We start from the raw sequence: 20,869 nt of genomic DNA, 5'->3' as shown, positions 1-20,869 counted from the left end.
CTGCCTATTGCCACACAGCAAGTCAGTGGTAGAATCCATATAGAATTAAGATCCCCTTTTTTTTCTTCTTGAATCCCCATCTAGCCCAACTGTCAGTTCTTGCATGGGACTACATGTTCCTTTTTTTTTTTACTGCCTGTCTCCGCTTCACCAAAGATCTGTTTTCTCTTATTATTTTCCCACATTGCTGTGGTTCAGATCATAGTGCATTTGTCAAGTGTGTTGTGTGTTTTCACCCTTAGAGCTTAGATGATTCAAAACTTAGGAAGAAGAAAGAAAGAGAGAGAGAGAAAGAGAGAGAGAGAGTAAGCAAGCAAGCCACTCAGAACAATTAACTTTGGGCTTTGGCCATTTTTCTCAAAGACAGGCTACTGTATCTTATCTGATTTGAATGTCTATGTTCTTAGGATGAGAAATAAATCTTGACCAAAAATTCAAGCATTCATGTCCAGGCGTTTGAGAGGAAGCTTTGGTGCACGATGGAGCTTCTTGAGAGAGTTTTGTTATTTCACTAAGGACACTGCTGAATGCCCTTGGTTTACGCTTCTCTTTCGAAGTTTATTTTATGTTTTGTTGTGGTTTTCAGATTTCTCATGGTTTGGATTTGGGAAAGTAAAATCAAGACAAGGTGTTGGTAAGTAGTTACTCCTTCTTTGGATAAGTAACAAGTTTGTGTTGCTTGATTCAGATGAAACTACTTGGCTCCTCTTCACACGTGTTGGCCCCTTGATTAATTTTCTGTGTTCCTTGTTTCTGAGTTGCTCAAGAAAGAGGACTAGGATTTTTCCAGAAAAGGCATTACTCTCACTAACTGAGCTCAGTAAATGGCTTTATATTTTTGAAGTTGATGTTTTTTAATCCTAGGAGGAATGCCAACTGCTGCTCCAGGTCTAGGTAGTTGCTGGGCTTTTCGGAAGGTTTAGGAAATAAAATGCAATAGCACCCAAACTCCACATACAGCAAAGTTGGCTTCAAGTCAAGTCTGGACAAGTGGGGATCTTAACTTCTTCCATTAGCCAAGACGTAATACATTTTTGAATTGGTTAAATCAGCTGTTCATTTATGACCATTTCTCTTTCAAAACAAGACTCTAACGTCCAGACGCTCTGATTTGGACTTGATTGCATTCTATTCCTTGCATTCAGACTGTGTGCTGACAATTGAAAAGCAGAGTTTGTAGCTTACCAAATGAGTGCACATAATGTATCTCATCACTGGGATTGAAATCAGGTGTGATCTCCGGGGCCCTCCAATTTGTTCAGTACTTTCTATGGGTACAGCAACAATGAACAGGAATTCATTAAAAAGCGCAAAAAGGCAAACTGCCTTACATCTTGTATGTGTGTTTCGAAGAGTTGGCCATCTTGGGCATCTGTTGGTTAGTATGTATTGTGGTAGTGAAGTCGGGGAGGGGAAATGTACCAGTGTCATGGACCCTTCCGGTCCTGAGCCACCCACCCCCTATGTGTTCATCCCTCCATGCAAGGAGTTCTGTTTTCCATTCCTTTTTTGAGCATGATATTAGTAACTCTGACCCTGAAGTGTCCCCCATGAATTCCAAGGTAAAAGCTCTTAACTAGCAAAGTGAAGATAGAGATGTGGCCAGATTGGAACATTAAACTCAACCAGCTCAGGATTTGTTTGGTGACTCCCCCAGGGGCACATTTCAGATACAGTTAATCATAGTCCCTTTGCCAAGATATCAGAGAGTACCCTGCTGGGAAATCTTAAAGGTTTTGTAGTGTCTGTGTGTGTGTGTGTGTGTGTGTGTGTGTGTGTGTGTTTGTGTAGGGGGCACAGGAGGCAGAAGGAACAGGGTGATAAAGACTCCTACAAAGGCAATGGGTCTTCCCTCCACTAAACAGAGGATCACTGTAACCCTGTAATCATTTTCCAGGCCAATTTTCCCTGCTGCGAGGTGTGCGTTCTTGGAAAACTTCAAAAACAGGGCTTCACCCCTTTAGGCCACAGCAGAGAGAATTCTTCTTCAGAATTGTTCTTTGAGCCACAGTCCATCAGAGGTGCTGCTGCTTTAAAATGTAGGTTGTATTATTATTTGGGTCTGGTGAGGCCAACAGGTCAGAGAAAGACTGCCATGGAAAAGATAGTCTGTTACTCACCATTTCTGAGAGAAGAGAGCAGCCACAGCACAGTGGGAGGACTCCAGGGGGAGCACCAGGGTCGGACAGGAGGCAGGGGGAGTGATGGGAGAACGCTGGGCAGGAGGCTTTATGGTGGTTTCCATGGGAAGGAACAGGCCAGGCAAGGTAAACAGGTTTAGGATGGGCTGTTCTGAGTACCTTCGGCAGGCTGTGGGCAGGCAGGCTGTCCTCAGTTGTCTGGTGCCTGGCTCTGGGGTGACAAGGCAGGTGGATGGCAGCATACTATAGATCGGCTGGCTTGTATATGAGAGGTACGCTCTCAGGCAAGTTCTTTACCATCTCTAGGAACTGGCTATCTCTGGGAGGGGCATTACCTTCAGGGTCAGCCAGGCCCCGGATGTTGAAGCATCAGAATACAGAAAATAAGAGGCATGGTTAATACAGCTGCTCAAGAACAGTTTCTCCCCTTCCCTTAAAGACATTGTTGGTCTTGAGAGAAGGAAATCCTTTCCCCAGATGACCTTCAGCAGTTCTTATTATTAGAAAACAAGCATAAGACTTAGAAATGTCTGGAAGTCTGGGGGTGCCCAGGTGACACAGTCAGTCGAGCATCTGACTCTGTGGATTCAGCTCAGGTTGTGATCTCAGGGTTAGGAGATCAAGAGCCCCACGTGGCACTCTGTGCTCACTTCAGGGTCTGCTTAGGATTCTCTCCTCCTCTCCCTCTGCCCCTCCCCCCACTTGCTCTCTAAAGTAAATAAATCTTAAAAAAAAAAAAAAAGTCTGTAAGTCAGATGTGCAGAATACATTACCAAGCAGCTCTGTTGAAAGAAAAATGCTTCTTTGCACCTGAGACATATTAAAATAAAAATGGGCTAAAAACGTTTCCAGGCATAGCTCATATTTGTCAGCTCAGTAATTAGAACTACCCCCCTCCCAAACTTAGCAAGTTGTACATACCCGGCAATTTAAAACTTTTTATTAATGTTATAAGACATTTTTTTCAAACCTTCATATGAATTTCTTATAACCCACTGTGATGTGCCCCTGACTCTTCTGCTGTCTTTTTGTGGTGTCTCCTTGAGCTGGTGCACAGACACACAATGACACATCCCGTGATAGGCGCAGACAGCCTGCTGTCAAATTATATAGACATTCATTGTCCCTGCTGAGAGCTTTCCCCCTACCTAACTTTGCTGTGCTCCATTAGATCAAAATGTTCACAGAAAAATGGGCTGAATCCCTGCAACCTTGCCAGCCATATCAATCTTCCAGGATTTAGAATATCAGTGATGAAGAAAATAGCACTTGAATTAATATTTGCTTGATAAATTGTGGAGGTTTGTATGTTGCTCAGATTTGTCAACAGTAACCTTCTGGCAAAGTGAAAAGGCTTTTGAAGAATTGCCTCTGGTGCTTTATACCACTTTCATGCTTACCTTTTTACCCGCTTCCCCTCTCCCCAACCGAAAGCCCATTCCCTCGGGCTTTGTTACCTCAGAATTGGGGGTTTTCCAAGGGAAGGAAAGGGTGTCCTTTGGTGGAAGAAGAAAAGCAAAGAGAAAGCTTCTTGCTGCAATTCTGTAAGGGCACCACTGTATACATGGTGGATGATTTAGAGCCCAGATTCCTGGAGGCATCTCAGCATTGCCTTCTAGATGGCAGCTTCCTCCAAAGTGATTAGATGCTATAGGAATGCTGATAGCCTGACCTGGGCCCCGGGGAGAGTCACAGAAGGAAGCAACGCATTCTCATCATTGCAAGGGCTCTGGAAACAAGTACCGCTGGCCTTCTGACAACACGTGGAGTATTGGAACATGACAGCTCCTGCATTCCTGGGGGTAAACGTTGAGAAATGTGCGACCTTGATTGCACACCCCTGGGGGCGCAGGCAGTAGCGCGCTTTGGTAACCTCAGAGTGGGGCGGGAGCAGCTGTGCCAGGAACACAGTGAGGGTGCCAGTGGTGGGAAGGCTTTACTGGCAAGATGCAGAAACCCTAACATAACACATTTCCATTTTCCATCTCTGGGTTTAAGCTCTGGGTGATCTAGGCTTGTCAGGAAGCAAATCATAAAACAGGGATGGTGAAGGAGATTGGAAAGAACTTGTCTGTATAGCTATTCTTGGCAGAATTTCCACTCTTTACTAATGCTGGTGAGCTAGGCACAGGACACAACCAGCGAGATTGCTTTTGCTTTGAGTGTTCTACAGATTCTAAATTGGCTGTGTGAGGACTTGTTTGCAGAATTAAGCCAGAGTGTATCATTAAAGGCAACTGAAATGCACATCCCCTTGAGAAGACGCTTTAAAAAATTACCTATAATAGCAGCTGGCTGCCTCCTGCATAGTTTGCTTAAGATTCAGCTAGCTGGGGTATGTCCAATTGTTATCACTGCAAACTGGGATAATCCCCTTCTGAGGCAGAAAATGAATCTTGGAGGTCGGGGGATGGATTATCAGTATCTTTCATAGGGGGCTCAAAAATGCATGACACAATGACTTTTGTCTTTGGAATTGCCGTGCTTCTCACTGAAATCATTAACTGAGAAGGAAAGGGGAGAGAAGGATGGAGGTGTGGAAACATGTATGCTGGGTGGTTGGATGAAGGCACAATCCCTTGCTCAGCAAGTAGCAATTCAGGCTTTTCTTCCACTGGTACACAGTTGCCTTGATTGATACTTGATTCTGTCTTTTGTTTTTCCTCCTTATCTTTCCTCCCTGTGTTTCTCTTGGCTTCTGCCAGTGGTTGTGGGCAGTGGTCTGCTTCTGTGAGAACCTGCAGCCACTCAGTACACTGCAGAAACACGTGTACTATATGTCAAGGGAGGTTGTCGACTTCTCACCTACAGAGTGTGTATCATGAGCCAGCGAGACCTTAAATTGTTTCAAAGTGTTCACATAGACCTTTAGCATCCATTGTGCATCCAGTTTTGTTTGCACACATTATGGGTTTAGTAGTCAGTGAATACATTGTTTAGACAATACACAGTAGATCACATTTATGGGCATATGCATTCTTAGACTCAAGACTAGAAAGTCTAAGTCTTGTGTGAAAAATGCTATGGTTATTGCATTAGTATAAAGACATCCATAGAATGATCTACAAATAAGATTAGGGGTAAAGGCAAAGCAGGCAACTTTGCTGTGGGATTGACCCATTATTTTCATGAAAGCATTTTATAGGCAAAAGTGTCATTGCTATCAGGGTATGCAGAAAGTGAAACATTAGTAATAGGACCATCCAGTGTAATTTTAGTCCACCAGTTAGAAGTTTATTTCGTAATACCTAAAAGCAATTCATGCTCATGAAGCACATTTAAATTTATAATACTCTTTGCTATCACTAGTATCATAAAATAACAGATATTCTTTTGCACATTTTATGAATGTAAGTGGACATAGGGGTACAAAAAAGTAAGTGACTTGTCCAAAGAGTGGAGAAAGGCACTCAGGTGTTTGAACTGCTAGTATGCCTTTCAGTATATGGTGACATGGCAATCCTGCATTCATGCTGGGAGTTTCAATGAGAGAGTGTTCTAAAGCTGTTCAGAGAACAGAAAGCAAAGCTGCATATTAACTTACCGGAGAAGGAAGTCAAGACATTGGAACCTTCACACATTGCTAATGGGAATAGAAATGGTGCAGCTACTTTGGAAAACAGTTTGGCAGTTCCTCAAAATGTTAAACATAGAGCTACCACATGACCCAAAAATTCTACCCAGGAGAAATGAAAATGTATGTCTCCACAAAAACTTGTACACAGAGGTTCAAAGCAATATTGTGGACATCGGTCAAAATGTGGAAACATCTGAATGTCCATCAGTGGATGAATGGATTAACAGAATGTAGCATATCATACAATGGAATATTATTGGCAATAAAAAGGAATAAAGTAATGACGCATGCTGCAACATGAATGAAGCTTAAAAGCATGCTGAGTAAAAGCAGTGTGTTCCAAAAGATCACATATGATTGCAATCATATGAAATGTCCAGAATAAATCTATAGAGACAGAAAGTAAATTTGTAGATGCCTGGGGCTAGGAGTGGGGATCCTGGGAAATAATTGCTAATTAGGATGTTGAAAATCTCCTAAAATCACATGGTGATGGCTACACCATTTTCTGAATATACTGAAAACCACTGAATTGTACACTTTAAATGGGTGAACTTAGTGTGTGTGAATTATAGCTCAAAAGGCATTAAAATTATAGAATATGTATTTTTTTCCATCTCCAGGCCCAGCTTCAGTTATCAGCAATGATGATGACTCTGCCAGCCCCCTCCACCACATCTCCAATGGGAGTAACACCCCATCATCTTCAGAGGGCGGCCCCGATGCCGTCATCATTGGAATGACCAAGATCCCTGTCATTGAAAATCCCCAGTACTTTGGCATCACCAACAGTCAGCTCAAGCCAGACACATGTAAGTACAGCTGTTTATACTTAATGGCCTGGAGCTTCATAGCTGAATCAATCAGCGTGTTTATCAGAATGGCTGACAAGGATGACTGAGGGGAGGGGGCAGTGAAATGTCTGAGAATTCCGGGGGCTTTGGGGCTATGGAATGGATCCTTTATTTTGCTGTTCATGGAATTCTCAGGGTGTGTGTCCTTCTGGGCTTGGAACTGTGGACAGATACTGACTTTTCTCGGGATCCATTTTCCAAAACCATTTGTCACCATGAAGTTGGAATCAAGGCATGCTTATCTTGAAAAAGATAGAGACAGAAACCAGAAGTATTATTAGGCTGCATATTCATCAGTTACAATAGACAGGCAATTGGTGGGTTTTAAATTTGATTTATTGAAAGTTATGAAAACATACAGCATTGATAGGAAGGTGCTGTGTTGCACACAGGGGATATCAATTCAGGTAAATCGGTATTCTTTGTTCAGTCCTTGTTCCCAGCATGAGATTTGTTGTCATGCCACAATAGCAAAAAGACATCACAACAGATGATGTGCATATTAAGTGCAGTGATCTATACTACTCAGAACCAAATTCACCTATTAGCTTCTGTTGAGAAGCTTGAGATTTCTCTCAGGGACTCTTACCCTATCTTTAGAGCCATTGCTCAAATATAAAAAGCAGAGCGCAGCTCTGTTTTGTTATGGAAAACAAAAAATAAAACCACAGTGGACAGACAGGCTTATGCCATTGGAACCACAGGCCTTTCATCATATATAAATGAAGGGGCTGTGAAGGCTAGAACATCAGGTGGCCTAGGTCCCAGGGGTTCACCTGACACTGATGAATGGGCACCTTCTGTTTTTATTCCACCTGAAATACTGTACTTCTATCTTGCCTCAGAAGTAAGGTAGGAAAATTACAAAGTTAGAGAATGACTAACTTTGGAGTTAGCCTCCAAACTGATTTCTGACTAAGAGAACTCTCCAAATAAAGGGGCTTAGCAATGAGTATCTTTTCATACATAAGGAAACACCTATAATTTCCTCCTATTCATTCAAATTTACCCCAAGTTATGGTGAATATTGGATTTTAATATAACCATTAGGAATAACAATATTATGAGCTTCTAAGGTGTGAGACGGGACCCCACCATAGAATTCAGCTGAATATGCAATATGACAAGATAAATAGAATAGCATAGATGAGGAATATTGAGCTCCTTGAAATAAAAAGTTTTTGTTTAAAAAAGAAAAGCTTTTGTTTGAAATCAAGGCACTATTAATCCTAATATCATCATTATGGTGTGAACAAGAGGTATGGAGGCTCTGCTTAGAATGTGTGCATTCTTTATAGAGATAAGCATCTTCCAAAGGTCCTTGAAATACTCTACATGCCTAACAGTCAAATATTGAATAAGGCAAAGCATGGTACTATGATGGGAGAATCTGTCATCATGTTGATTGTGCTCCCTAGAGTCTTTTGACCCCTCTGTCACCACTAATACCAGGCTCTGTGATATACTTCGGGTAGCCCAAGGCTGTATCATAATTGAGGTTGACAAAAATCAATGTATCCTCAAAAGTTTGTTCTTCTTTGTTGACAGGGAAATATAAGGCTGAATAATCAAGTAGATAGCATCAGCCCAATACATCCAATAAGAGAAAATGAACCAATGAGCAAGAAAGCAAACAAACAAATGAGAACCAAAAAGAAAGTGGACTAAGTGGCTGCTCAGTCTGTAGTTGTATCTGGAAGTGCTTTCAGCCCTCAGATATCTCACGGAAACTTTCTCAAGGTGGTTTCCTTAGTCTAGAGTCCATGGGGATTTTTTCAAAGGTTTTTAATTACACATTTTGGTTATTTTGGAAGAGTCTTGGTTTTGTGGCTCAGCCACTCTATGTCACTGCTACTTAAAAGGCATGGGAAGCAAGTTTAGGAGACTTGTAGCCTCCCCTCAGTTTCTGTACTCCACCAGAGGGCTCTAGACCACTGATTCTCCATTTGACACTCCCTTCCTTATAAAGTCTTGCAGGGCCCTTTCTGGGCTCAGTGTTCTCAGTCACTCACAGTATCTTATATCAGAAGAAATTTTCTTTCTTCCAGGCATCAAGCTATATGCTCTTCCATAATCTTAAGAACACTTAACATCACATATCTTCTGTGAATCTTTTTCAAAGAAATGGGAACGAAGGAGCAATTTACTTCTTTCCTTGTCTTCATTCTTTCTTAAATGCCATTCTTTAGCCCATAATTTTTTCCTTTATCTTCAATGTATCTGTTGCTTCTTGTTAAGTCCTGAGTCTGACCACCCTTGTGTATGTGTTTCTATAGTCTTGTTTAGGTTAGATTGTAAGCTCCTAGAGAGCAGGAACTCTATCTGTTGAACTACTTCTTCATAACAAAGGACATGATGTACCTTTGCTGTTGGTCAGATGTTGACCAGATGTGGCTATGTATTACTGAAATATTAATTACCAACAGATTTATAGCAAGTAAAAATGAACCATAACCTTTTTCATTGGCTTTCCTCCTTATTAAACTTGCCTACATAGAGGTTTATTTGTTAGACATACTTTTTACAACATATTAGCCAATTTAACCAGAGTTAGATAACAATTTAGCAGAAATAAGCTTCTGACCCCCAAAACCCCCTTTTTTGATCATTCTAAATGTAGTTGTCCAGAAATTAAAATATTTAAAAATACATAGATCTGATATGCAGAGAGATTTACTGCTGTATGCCCATGAAATTTGGGAAACTTAGCCCTTTTTTTTAAAGATTTTATTTATTTATTTATTCATGAGAGACACAGGGGGGAGAGAGAGAGAGAGAGAGAGAGAGGCAGAGACACAGGCAGAGGCAGAAGCAGGCTCCATGCAGGGAGCCCGATGTGGGACTCGATCCCGGGTCTCCAGGATCACGCCCTGGGCTGAAGGCAGGCGCCAAACTGCTGAGCCACCCATGTGTCCCGGAAGCTTAGCATGAAATGAAGTGATTCCCATTGAATATTTTTACAAAATTATCTCCAAAGAACCTCTAAAGCAGGAGTTTTCCAAGAAGTTGGATGTGTTGCATTTGAAAAATGAATTTAAGAAGATCTTGGTAAAAGTTTAGAACTTTTACCACATACTTAGAGCAAAATACCCCATGGATAGTACACCACCAACCTCTGGACTCTGTGAGAGACATGGGCCATAAACCAGCATATTTACTTCTTTTTCCTAAGTCTACATGCTAGTCAAAAATGTTGGCTTTAGAATACATGTGTGATCTTACAAGGAATGGTCCCAGTCTTATTTCATTGAATTGTAAGAATCTAATATAGAAAGTGAAGTTCAATTCATTAAATATTTATTGACTACCCACAACACTTTTACAATGCTAAAGAACCAAGACTTAGTGAGGATGTTAGCATATTCTTTGCCCTCAGGGAGTCTTATTGGGAATAGCAGTGGTCACAGATATAATCATATAATCAAAGCACACTCTGATAGAATAGCTCAGAGCCTAGGTCCTAACCCCTAATTACCCATAGGATCAGGCAGGTCTTTTGAGAAACAGGCTGGGTCAGAAAGATGATGAAGGCCTTACTAGAACATGGGCCTACTATTACCAGATCCTCTCATTTTCCCAGCAAGAACGGCATTTATTATTTTTATATGAATTCCCTAAGATTTAAAACACTGCATTGGGATCAATAAATTTTATCAGTAAGAGTCAGAGTTGGTCCATAGTCCACCATCTGTATGTGACACCTGAGTTAGACCTTAAAGATCAATTAACACACCTTATTTTATAAACAAGGCCCAGAAGTGGCTTATCCAAAATGATACAGCCTCCCTGCTTGCATAGATTTGCTTTAAAAACGAAATAACAAACAAACAAACAGAATCAAACCAAATTGCTTTAAATGATGTGTAAGATCATTTAAGCGAAGGATGATAATAAATTCTATCCCCCAAAATATTCTTAGCAGCTATGTGAGTGGACTCATTTCAAAAGTCCAGAGATGGTTTGCAGGATTTTAGAGCAATCTGAACAGGGCTGAATTGCTCCCGAGCACTTTCCAATAGCAAGTCTGTCTACTTTATTGCAGGGCCCAGAGGTTCCCCCAAGACCGCCTGATAATAATTTGGTATTTGGAGGCTCCTATGTCACTGCAGGAACTAAAGGAGGCTAAATCCATACCTGATGAAGGAGAAGAGTTCTATGGTTATCTGCAAATTCTGGCCAGACAACATCTTGACGTCACTCCTTAGCTTCCATAACCTAGCCAAGCAAGAAGTTGCCTTCCAAAGAGAAAGCAGTGTGCTCTAATGACTAAGCCCTCAAAATGATATGCCACTTTAACTATAGACCCATCTCCTCGATCAATCAGGATGGCAAGATGGAGCTGAGGAGCTCAGCAACATCAAGTCTGGAGTTGGTCTTTAATTCAACTAGTCTGTGTAGACGTGTCTGAAAACCACGTCATCTGACAGCATGGGGTGGTTTCCCAGTAGGATTTACAAACTCGGCTCAAGGGCAGCCGTGTGCTATCCTCTCCTTGACTGCTGAGAAACATTTTGACAGGGTATACCGGAAACACACCTTCTGAGCTGAAAAAAAGAAAAGAAAGAAACACTAACCAGCAAAACCCCCGAATCATCCATCTTGGGTTCTTTTGAAGGGTGGGAATGCGTTACAGCTTCCCCTGCAAGAAAAACAAATGCTATAGACTTATTGTCATCCCCAAATGTGTGTCTTTCCTAGAGCAGCCTTGTAAATTAGCTAAGGTCCTAGGCCTGGGGCCAGAATTAAATTAGAACTGTCTCTAAATATGAACTGGGTGTGTCTGTCCTTGTAGCACATGCCCTCTGTGAGTATGTAGGGCTGTAACTCCCTGTGACAGATGTGTATGAAGAATTCTGACTTTTTCTCTTTGATTCTGTTTCCAATGAAAAGTGGATATTTATTGATTTCCTGCAGAGTGTGCCATACTTCCCCAGGTATTATAGTTCACATGTGTGTGTATGTGTGTGTATTCTCATCGGTTTCATGCTTATTAGGCAATTATGTAGATAAGCACAGATTCATAGACCAGCTAAGACTGGGGAAATAAGACATAATAAGGAGAGGGAGTGTTTTTAACTGTAGTTGGAAAGATCACACAGGGCACTCCTCCCTCTCCTCTTAACTGCCATACCCACACCATCATTGTGTTGCCAATAAGGGGAGGATTGGAGGTAATGTTTTAAACAGAGCTGTGGAGGTTTTGGACATATTTCCAATGTTACTTTGAGTCCACATGAGCACAGATTAAGAATTATGTCCAGGACTCCAGGAGCTCATTAGATCAAAGGATGAGAGTACTGAGAGTTTCCCGGGCTTCTCTTCAGACTTCACGACACCCTGTTTCCATGGGTCCATTTTGATGGTCAGGGACAGGATTTAAAGCCAGGAAGAAACAATTGCTTTAGCACTCTTCTCTATCTTTTGCCTATTAATTTTGTCTTCCAAAGTAGATTTTCTTCTAAGCATTTAATCGGCCAAGTAATAGCTGCTTTGGGAACTGTTTAAATCCCCTTGAAGGCTGTGACCTGCACTTTAAAAATAAGCTTAGCCCATTCTGCCCAGCGTGAGTATTAGGATGGAGGGAGAATGCAGTTATTTTAGGATCTTTAGAAACTGCTTCATTTACAGCCCACTGGGTTGACAACTCATCCCTTGGGGGTCTCCGTGGCTCGAATGTGCAGGTCCCAGTGTAATTCTGTCTCCTTCTCGGTGCCATGGTTCCCCATGGCTAGCTAGAACAGCTGGATATCATATTCTCTTTTCAACTCCAGGGGAGATGGCAAGAAGCTATCAAATAATGCTTAAAAAAGCAACTTGAGTTTCTCAGAAGAAAGGAAATGAACACATGCTGCATAATTACATTTAAAATGTAAGCCATGTTACAAATTCCACAGACATGAAGATTCGTTAGCAAATCAGTTTCAAGCACACTTACAACCGAGTAAGAGATAAGATGTCATTTTATTAGCCTTTGACCCCTGGGTGATATTATTTGTTCTCCAAAAAGAAACGCCAGCTGGTTATAGGATAACTGGACCTCCTAGAGAAACTACTCCATAATGGCTAAAAAAGGGAAAATGAATATGAATTTAGGGGGAGACACTTGTAGTAGGATTCTCAGAACTGTTTTTACTTCCACCCCATTGACCAGTAAGATGGAACTACAGATGCCCCCCACATCAGATATTTTAGTCCAATTCCACCAAATCATCCATGATGTCCTGGAAGTATGCCAGCAGATGCAGGATCCTAATGCATTTGTTCTGGGCATTTTCCAAAGCCCATCCCTACTGGAGCGTGGGTACCAACAAGATGAATCGAGTCAATCTGCCACCCCCATTTTGGTTTCCACTGGGTCACTCTTGCACATGCCAGCAGACTATGGACTGGGGCCTGCTCAGCAAACACAAATGCAGGAAAGCCTCTTATATTGCTGAGAAGCTCCTGCTACCCAGATGCTTCGAACAATTAAGTGCTCCCTATGGTTAAGCAGAGATGGCACAATGAGAGTTCTTCTGGGATATGACACTCAATCCTATATGGCAGCTTTTATAACAGAGAGCAGCCTTTCTCTTTGTGAAGTGTAGATTTTTCTCTGTCTTTACTCATTCTGCCAGGCCGAGGGTAACCCACCATGGCTGAGCTTCTTTTTAGATCACCCATAGTCTGAGAATCCATGTTCTCTTTATGTTCACTGATGTTGTAGTTGGCTGTTTGTTTGAGCTTGGGAGTTGTCACTTTTCTTGAAGAGTGGTAAGATGCATTTGCTTCATACCACAGACAGGAAAGAATTGGAGGAAGAACTGCTTCTTCGTTCAGCCTGATAGCCAAGCACAAAGGCCTTTTTGCTGCTAGGGCTCAGCTCTAAGTGGGAGCCCCCTTGGGGATCCATGTTAGATCCCTGCTGCCCTCTGTCTGAGCCTGCTCCCTTTTGCTGAGAGAAGGCTGTGTCTTTCTGAATGGTTGGCCTCCTCAAAAAGGGGAAAATTAGAAGGCAGTATTTGTGCTTAAAGGGAAAAGGAATGTCGGTATTATAGTGACTGCCAGGACTAAGGCTGTTCCTAGGAACAGGACAGTCCCAGGAAAAGCACAATGGATTGGTCACTCGAGGTGGTATAGGCCTGATGATTTCTGCTGATAAGACAGAATTAAGTCTTAATTACCTCAAGAGCCCTCAGGTGCTGTAAAATGAGGTACTTTAAAATATAAAAATAAATAATAGAGGTAATTCCAACAGTTAGAGATAGTGGCTGATAGAGATAGTGGCTGATATATTGGAAAATATATATAGTCTTGTGAATATCCTTTGAATGTGCTGTGATATAAAGTCTATTTTTGCCTCTGCCTTTATTTGTACTGGGCTTTGTTCATAGTTCTGTAGTAGTGGCTCACACTAGGTAGATCGTACTGGAAAGTCTGGAGGAGGCATGTTGGGTATATACTTCCAGTTTCCGATTTCCAATTTGCTTGGTGGTACCCAGAGGCTAAGCTAGGCTGGGCGGCCGAACATGGCTGGCCACTTCAGGCTGGTCTAGAGAAACCCTAAACCCAGAGGTGTTCGGTTCTCACATGCTGAGTGTCAGAGAGGAAATGAGGATGATGTCTCGAGCTGGGAAGATTCTGGAATTCAGAGGCTCTTTGTTCTGCCAAGGCAATTTGATAGCTCAGGTTTAGGGTCAACACTTTCAATGACTCCAAATGTGGTTTATTGCTCAACTGAAGCAGGTGATAGATAACCTTTTGTCTCCTGGTTGTTGGCCCTAGCCACCGCATTCCTCTCAAGGACCTTAGTGCACTGAACCTTAAGGACCAGGCTGATTACATCTAGAATGTTTCTCATTATTTAGGAACTGCCTTTCTTCTACCCAGGATCCCCCATGCTGTGCAAGGGCCTCTGGTAAGTCAGAACTTCCCTTTAGTCATTCAGTCATACCTAAACTTGATGGAGTTAGTTGCCCAATGATCTCCAGATGTTTTATACTGAAAGGCTTCCTCTTCTGGTGACTCAGGCATGTAGGCCTGGACTGGCATTCTGGTGAGGGCACCTTTATCAATAGTATGACAGAAGTATGTCAGTGTTGGTATTAAGGTTGACAGATTCTAAAAAGGAGTTCAGAGTAGAAAGATTCCTGTGAATTGTAAGAGATTAGACTGGTGTGAGTTTGAACCAAAAGAGCGGTGGAGGGGGAGGGAGATTTCTAGAAAGAAAACAAAAAGCTAATGCCTAGTGTATAAATTATTCTTATCAGTTACTGTACATGCTATGAATATGTGTAGACATCAACATTCTCTATCCTGTTGCTACCATTTTGCACATTTATTTAACCATGCCTTTGACCGTGGTGTGTTATGGTGAAAACCAAGCTCATTATTAGGTAACGATGACATGCAGACTGAGTGCCATAGTTCTAATGTTCTAATAAAGTAGCTGATAGAGAGGGGACAGGATAAAATCCTATGCTATCTAATTGTATTGAAAGAGTTAGCCTCCATATTAGGGAATGAATGCCCTTACTAGAGGAGATTGCATGATGCCTGCTTGTAAAATAAGCAGAGACAGTACCATGGAGCTGCCACCTGAGTTGTTTTCCTGCACGAATGGTGGATGCCCAAGTCCTCACACCCCTCATTCCCACCCCTGCTCCTGAGCAGGGTTCCTTGTTGGAGTAACAAAAGTTGGCCTTCAGTCTGTTGCTAAAAGAACAGTGAGAAATTCACTTGTTCCCTGGAGATGGGACTCAGATTTTTACCTTCTCTTCGTTGAGCACTAACTGGTCTTACAATGTCTCTATCCTAGTTTATTTGCTCCTTCAGAACCCCCTCTGCCCCTCTCACATGGCCACCCTCCCTCTTTGTCTGTGCGTGTTGGGGAATCAGGAACCAGGATGCTAATGATTACATCACTCCCAGGTTCCCGTTTCCATTGGTGCCATTTGCTGAAACCCACAGAAGCGGATGTGCAGCCATATCACTGCTTGAACTTATTTACAGAGGGCCGCTGGTTCCTTTACAAGAACCGTAACTTTGGGGGTGTTTCTTTCCTTCCTAAGAGATTTTGTTTGGAGTTGATGGTAAAATTCCTCTACTTGCATGTGAAGCTTGTTTTCCTTGAGCCCTACCTAGACTTTTCAACATTGATTTGGGAAGAGGAAAACACTCATTTCACTAGTAAGATATCAGTGATGGGTCACTCTGCCTTAGATTACTGAACTCCTGGGCCTGGGAAGGGAAACAATGGAAAGGTAGCAAAGGGAGTAATATTGTCCCTCACTTCCAGAATCACGCTTCTCTTTTGGACTCAGTATATGCTCTGCTTTTTCCTACATATCGCACCCCAAGTTCTAGTTGAAGTAGATCCTAGCCAGATTTGGGTTTGTTAGCTGATACATGGGTATGGTCCTTGGTGTTAACATCTCGGTGTTGTCTTTTGTTCTCTTGAAGAGATCTGTATTGTTGAGGGCCAAGCTTCTGTGTGAGGGCAGAGCTCTGGGAGGGGTTGTTGGGTGGGGGGTGAATTCATGTAGGCCCACATCCTCTTCCCATTTTGGAAGAAAGGGACTTGGGTGGATATGGATTCTGGTTCCATAGAAGATCTGGGTGTTGGAACCATCCACTCTGTGAGGTCTCCCTGCATCCCCACCATGGGCAGTGAGCCTCTGGCAGCTGGGCACCTGCTCACTGCCTTCCAGTGCTGGTCTCAGCCCTTCGGCCCTCCAATGCTGGATCACAGTCTCTGTTGACTGCTACATCTTGTTCCACTCCATTTCCCTCTCTCCTTTGATGCAAGAGAGCAGACCTAAAACATGACTTGCATTCTTCTACTATGTTCAGAGACTCCAGGGCTTGTCTATGTATGAATGAACAATGAGGTCTGGAATTCTCCATTATATAGACATGTACATGGAATTGAGATCTGTTGTATTGGAATTTGTGATGTAGTTGATAATTCAGAGGCAAACACATATGCCAATAAAAACAAGTGTGAGACCCATGCTTCTGTTGCCTCCTTTTGTCACCTACCAATAATTATTCTTACATGGACTTGAGAATTGAGTATCGGGGTTCTGAAAAGCACCACAAATGGCTCCCTAGAAGTCCCCACTGGTTCCTGTGTAGGCCCCAAGCAGACTCTCTCTGCTTCCATGCAACTCCCTCTGTACCCAGGCAGGGCCAGGACTAGGGTAAAGCAAGTGAGGGTCTCACGTAGGGCACAGAATTTAAGGGGGTACCAACAATCTCAGAAATCCAGATAAATAATATTTTCATGCCAAAATAAAGGACAAAAAAGATATGGGCACCTAGGGGACTCAGTTGGTTAAGTGTCCAACTCTTGATCTCAACTCAGGATCATGATCTCAGGATCATGAGTTCAGGCCCTGCATTGGGCTCCATGCTGGGCATGGAACCTACTTAAAAATAAAATAAAAAGGGGATCCCTAGGTGGTGCAGCGGTTTGGCGCCTGCCTTTGGCCCAGGGCGTGATCCTGGAGACCCGGGATCGAATCCCATATCGGGGTCCTGGTGCATGGAGCCTGCTTCTCCCTCTGCCTATGTCTCTGCCTCTCTCTCTGTGACTATCATAAATAAATAAATAAAAATTAAAATAAAATAAAATAAAATAAAATAAAATAAAATAAAATAAAATAAAATAAAATAAAAATACAGGAGAGAAAAATAATGCCAAAAAATCTGCAAGAAAATACCAAACCTTAAAGAAAGATGGATCTGAGAGGGCTGGTACTAAGTGCATTGAGTCCTATAAGTTCAGGGTCAGAGTCTGTCTTTCTTTAAAATTTTGATATTTTTTTCATTATAGCTATTTGCATGAATTTTTACTTTGAAAAATACCACAGTAAAACATTATGCATCTCAGTCACTGCAATTTCGGGTGTTCCCTTAAATTTTGGGCACAAGACTAGAATCTCTCCCCACAGTGCTCGGCCTGTCCGTGAACACAGGCTCCTTTCTGACCTGGCTCCTGTGTAAACCCCACGATCGCAAAGCTCAGTTTTGTATACATGAATGGCTGGGATGCTTAGCGCTAAGTCTTCTCTCCCCTCTTGTATTCCTGGTCTGACTGTCCTTCCCCACCCAGCCCATCTGACTCCGGACAAATATTTCCCTGATGCCCTTTTGCTCAGCCAGCTCATCATCACCAGCATTAATATTTGCAGAGACATCCACTCTCGTCTAACTACTGCATTTTTTGTTATATATGTGACTCTCCAGAGTGAGGGAATGAGCAAGGCTGCCAGAGAGAGAGAGAGAGAGAGAGAGAGAGAGATTCTTTTAAAAAGGTAGAAAAGATAAAAGGGTCAGGGTGTCTTCTTGGTAAATTTGGGAAATAATGTAGGGAGGCAAATTAGATGAAAATCCAACATGCAAGTGAAACTCCTTTTTTTTTTTTAAGTGAAACTCCTTTAAAAATGTATTAGATACTGCTTTATTTTCCCATGTTTGGAATTTCAGTATTTCTTTTGCTAAATTAAAGATATAATATTTGAGGTTTAAAACACTTAATTTTCACTTAACCTGTTCTTTAATGTCATGAGCCCTTTTTGTAAAGTCTGCATTTTTATTATCCATTAAACAAGCAGTATCTAACACCTTTCATGGGCCAGATCCGATGACCTGGCATTTGCACATTGGAAAAAAAACAAAAAAACAAAAACAAAAAACCATGAATCCTTGTCAATCCTGCAGGACAGGTATTATTGCTTTGTTTTACAGGTGAGTAAACAGGGGACCAGAGAGGTTAGGAGGAGAATTAACAAACCCAAATTATACCCCTAACACATGGGAGAGTTAATACTCGCCCTGATTAGCTCCCTGAATTCTGGCTCTCTTTCGTCTAGCCTAATGTTGCTGCTGACCTTTTCCAAAAATAATGTCTAGCAATTTTCTAAGTCTGCAAGAGGAATTGTGCTGTTGGCATTGCACCTTTCATGTGGGTTTATCAAGGTATGCTGAGTATATTAACCTTCAAACATAAAAGCCAAGGAATGCCATAGGAATGCCATATGGTGGGTAGTGAACTTACTGTTTTTAAAAAGGAGCCAGTAAAAAAAATAAAATAAAATAAAAAATAAAAAGGAGCCAGTAGTCTTTGACTCCAGGCCCAGTTTCTGTTGTAAGGATTGACCCAGTGCCTCCTGGGTCAAGAGTGAGTTTTTCTCGATGGAGTCATTACTGGAAGTACTAAATAATCATGAATAATTGGCCTTATTCCTTAATTAAAATCACACAAAATCCCACTTTTTCCCCTTCCCCACATCCTTTTTTGTTTTATTTCAGAAACTCTTTGGAAAAGCATCCAGTACTATATACACCTCTGACTCTTTCTAGAATGCCTTCACTCTTCTGAGATTAAGACATGTTTCCTAGGTGAACTTCATGTCCATATTTCAGAGGCCAAAATTCAAAGAATGTCAAGTGTTTTAGCAGCAAATGGAGGTGCACACATTTCCTGAGTTTCTGTAGGCAATGCTGTAAGGGTTGGGGTACCCACAGTTCTCGCCTGGTCACCCCTTTCTAGAGAGGCCAAGGGGACACAGAGGCTAATAATGCCTTCTCACTGACCATTCTGCAGGCAACCTGTTTTGATGCCAACCATTTGTAAGCATCTCATAAGGCAGACAAGTCACTTTTCTGGCTCACACTCTATGACTCATTCTTTTGTTTTCCATGCAAAGATTCCTGTTTCCAAACTGTCTAGTTAAAAGGGGTCAAAATTCTTATAGATATTTAGCTTTGGGAGGGAGGTCTCTTTGAAAAACATGAGTCAGCACTAGCAAGTGGCATGTCTTCCATGGGAAAAACACAGGAGTTTCATAAGGTCAGGGAACATCAAGGAGCTGAAAAACACCTGCTTTGTTATAGGCACATATGCTTATACACATTCATATATGTGACCAGTACCTCATATTAGTTTTTAGTAAGTAGAGTAACTCATGTTCCCCAAAACATCATGAGTCTTCACTAGGCTTGACGAGTCCAGATGAGTTAGAATGGTGAGGTTAGCCAAAATGTACACATTCTTTCTTGACTCAGTGTTTACTCTATTGTCTTGATAACTTAGAGAAGACCAAAGTATGCATTGCTTAACTGCAGTTTGAAGTCCATTGTGACAAATAATGATATAATCAAAATATTGTTTATTGGAGACCTGTAAGCCCCATACCACCCCATCTGGGCTGGGCTCAGATAGCCCTTTGGGGTTTGTGGAGAGGTAACCCAATAGCATCTTGGAATGAGATTTCCATAACTGGAATGAGATTTCAGAGGAAAGGGGTTGAAATACTTCCAAAGAGAGAATTTGATGGATCTTTTGCTTCCCCTAGAATGGGATGAGGGTTGTGTGCACTTCTGCATGTACCTAGCTACATTTACCAATATGGAAAATTTGCCCAATGAAATAAAATAAAACAAATCTATGACTACTAACATTTAACATTGAAACTCCAGGATGGGGCAGGGTACAGAGGATGGGGATAAAAGTTCAGAGTAGGCTCAGCGTATGTAATCATACATCTCTGGCAGAGGATGAATGTGTATAATCAGGAAGTCACGTCTTACCCGGGAATCCAGTGGCAGTAGGTCGCTGAATGATATTGAAAACTGCAGATGGAAATACTTATTGACAATTTTCTAGGTTTCTAATCATGGACTGTTCAATAGATAAAAGTGCTTTGGCATCTCTGGATTCTAGAACAGGGTCCAGGACGTGGTAGGTGCATAATAAACATGATGTATAACTGAATGAACAGATGAAGGGATAATTGTATCTACTGTATTTGTAATCTGAGGGGAAAATGCATCTCTACTTCACTGAGTGTCAGGCATGGCTAATAAGTGAAATGCTCCTCTGATTCTGTTGGAGCAGAAATTAGGCAGCCTTCCCATTTGAATGGCATATTATCTACCCCTGTGGCCATGTCCATTGGGTTGAAAGCTTTTTTCCATTCTACCTCCCAATTGGTTTACATCTTGAGAATTCTCCTTTATGGTTTTGTCAAATGGGTTTCAGAGAGGATAATGCTTTATGTTTTGTATTATGAGATAACTTCTCAGGAGGTCTCATGTTCAACTTCCAAAGGTGACGTTATGGAGAGAACTGGCCACAAGAGAGGCACATAGAGGCTTTCAGAAGGAGACCAGAAAGAGAAGGGATATGAAGCCTGAAAGAAAATAAATTCTGGGAAAATGAGAATAGACTGACCCCAGAGATTAAAGCAATGGCCACTGGGAAGATCTGAAGTTTAGGGACCAAGAAGAGGCTGCTTGGAAAGTTGATTGGG

At 41.9% G+C, this 20,869-nt stretch overlaps 1 protein-coding gene across 10 annotated transcripts in view; it reads left to right on the top strand.

The window, feature by feature from the left end:
• The window catches only part of NTRK2 (neurotrophic receptor tyrosine kinase 2), a 327,804-nt gene that overhangs the window by 177,885 nt on the left and 129,050 nt on the right, over positions 1-20,869 (top strand). For 7 of the 10 annotated variants that reach the window (XM_077905028.1, XM_077905042.1, XM_077905036.1 and 4 more), the window contains exons 12-13: positions 587-634; positions 6,342-6,530. In XM_077905028.1, coding sequence (XP_077761154.1) covers positions 587-634; positions 6,342-6,530 — 237 coding nt within the window. Of the gene's footprint in view, positions 1-586; positions 635-6,341; positions 6,531-10,614; positions 16,564-20,869 lie in introns of those variants that run through there. The other 3 variants (XM_077905067.1, XM_077905075.1, XM_077905040.1) reach the window with 3 other exon arrangements.

This window comes from Canis aureus, chromosome 1 (genome assembly GCF_053574225.1).
Source record: "Canis aureus isolate CA01 chromosome 1, VMU_Caureus_v.1.0, whole genome shotgun sequence".
NCBI lineage: Eukaryota > Metazoa > Chordata > Mammalia > Carnivora > Canidae > Canis > Canis aureus.
This window is presented reverse-complemented; position numbering and strand designations above follow the sequence as displayed.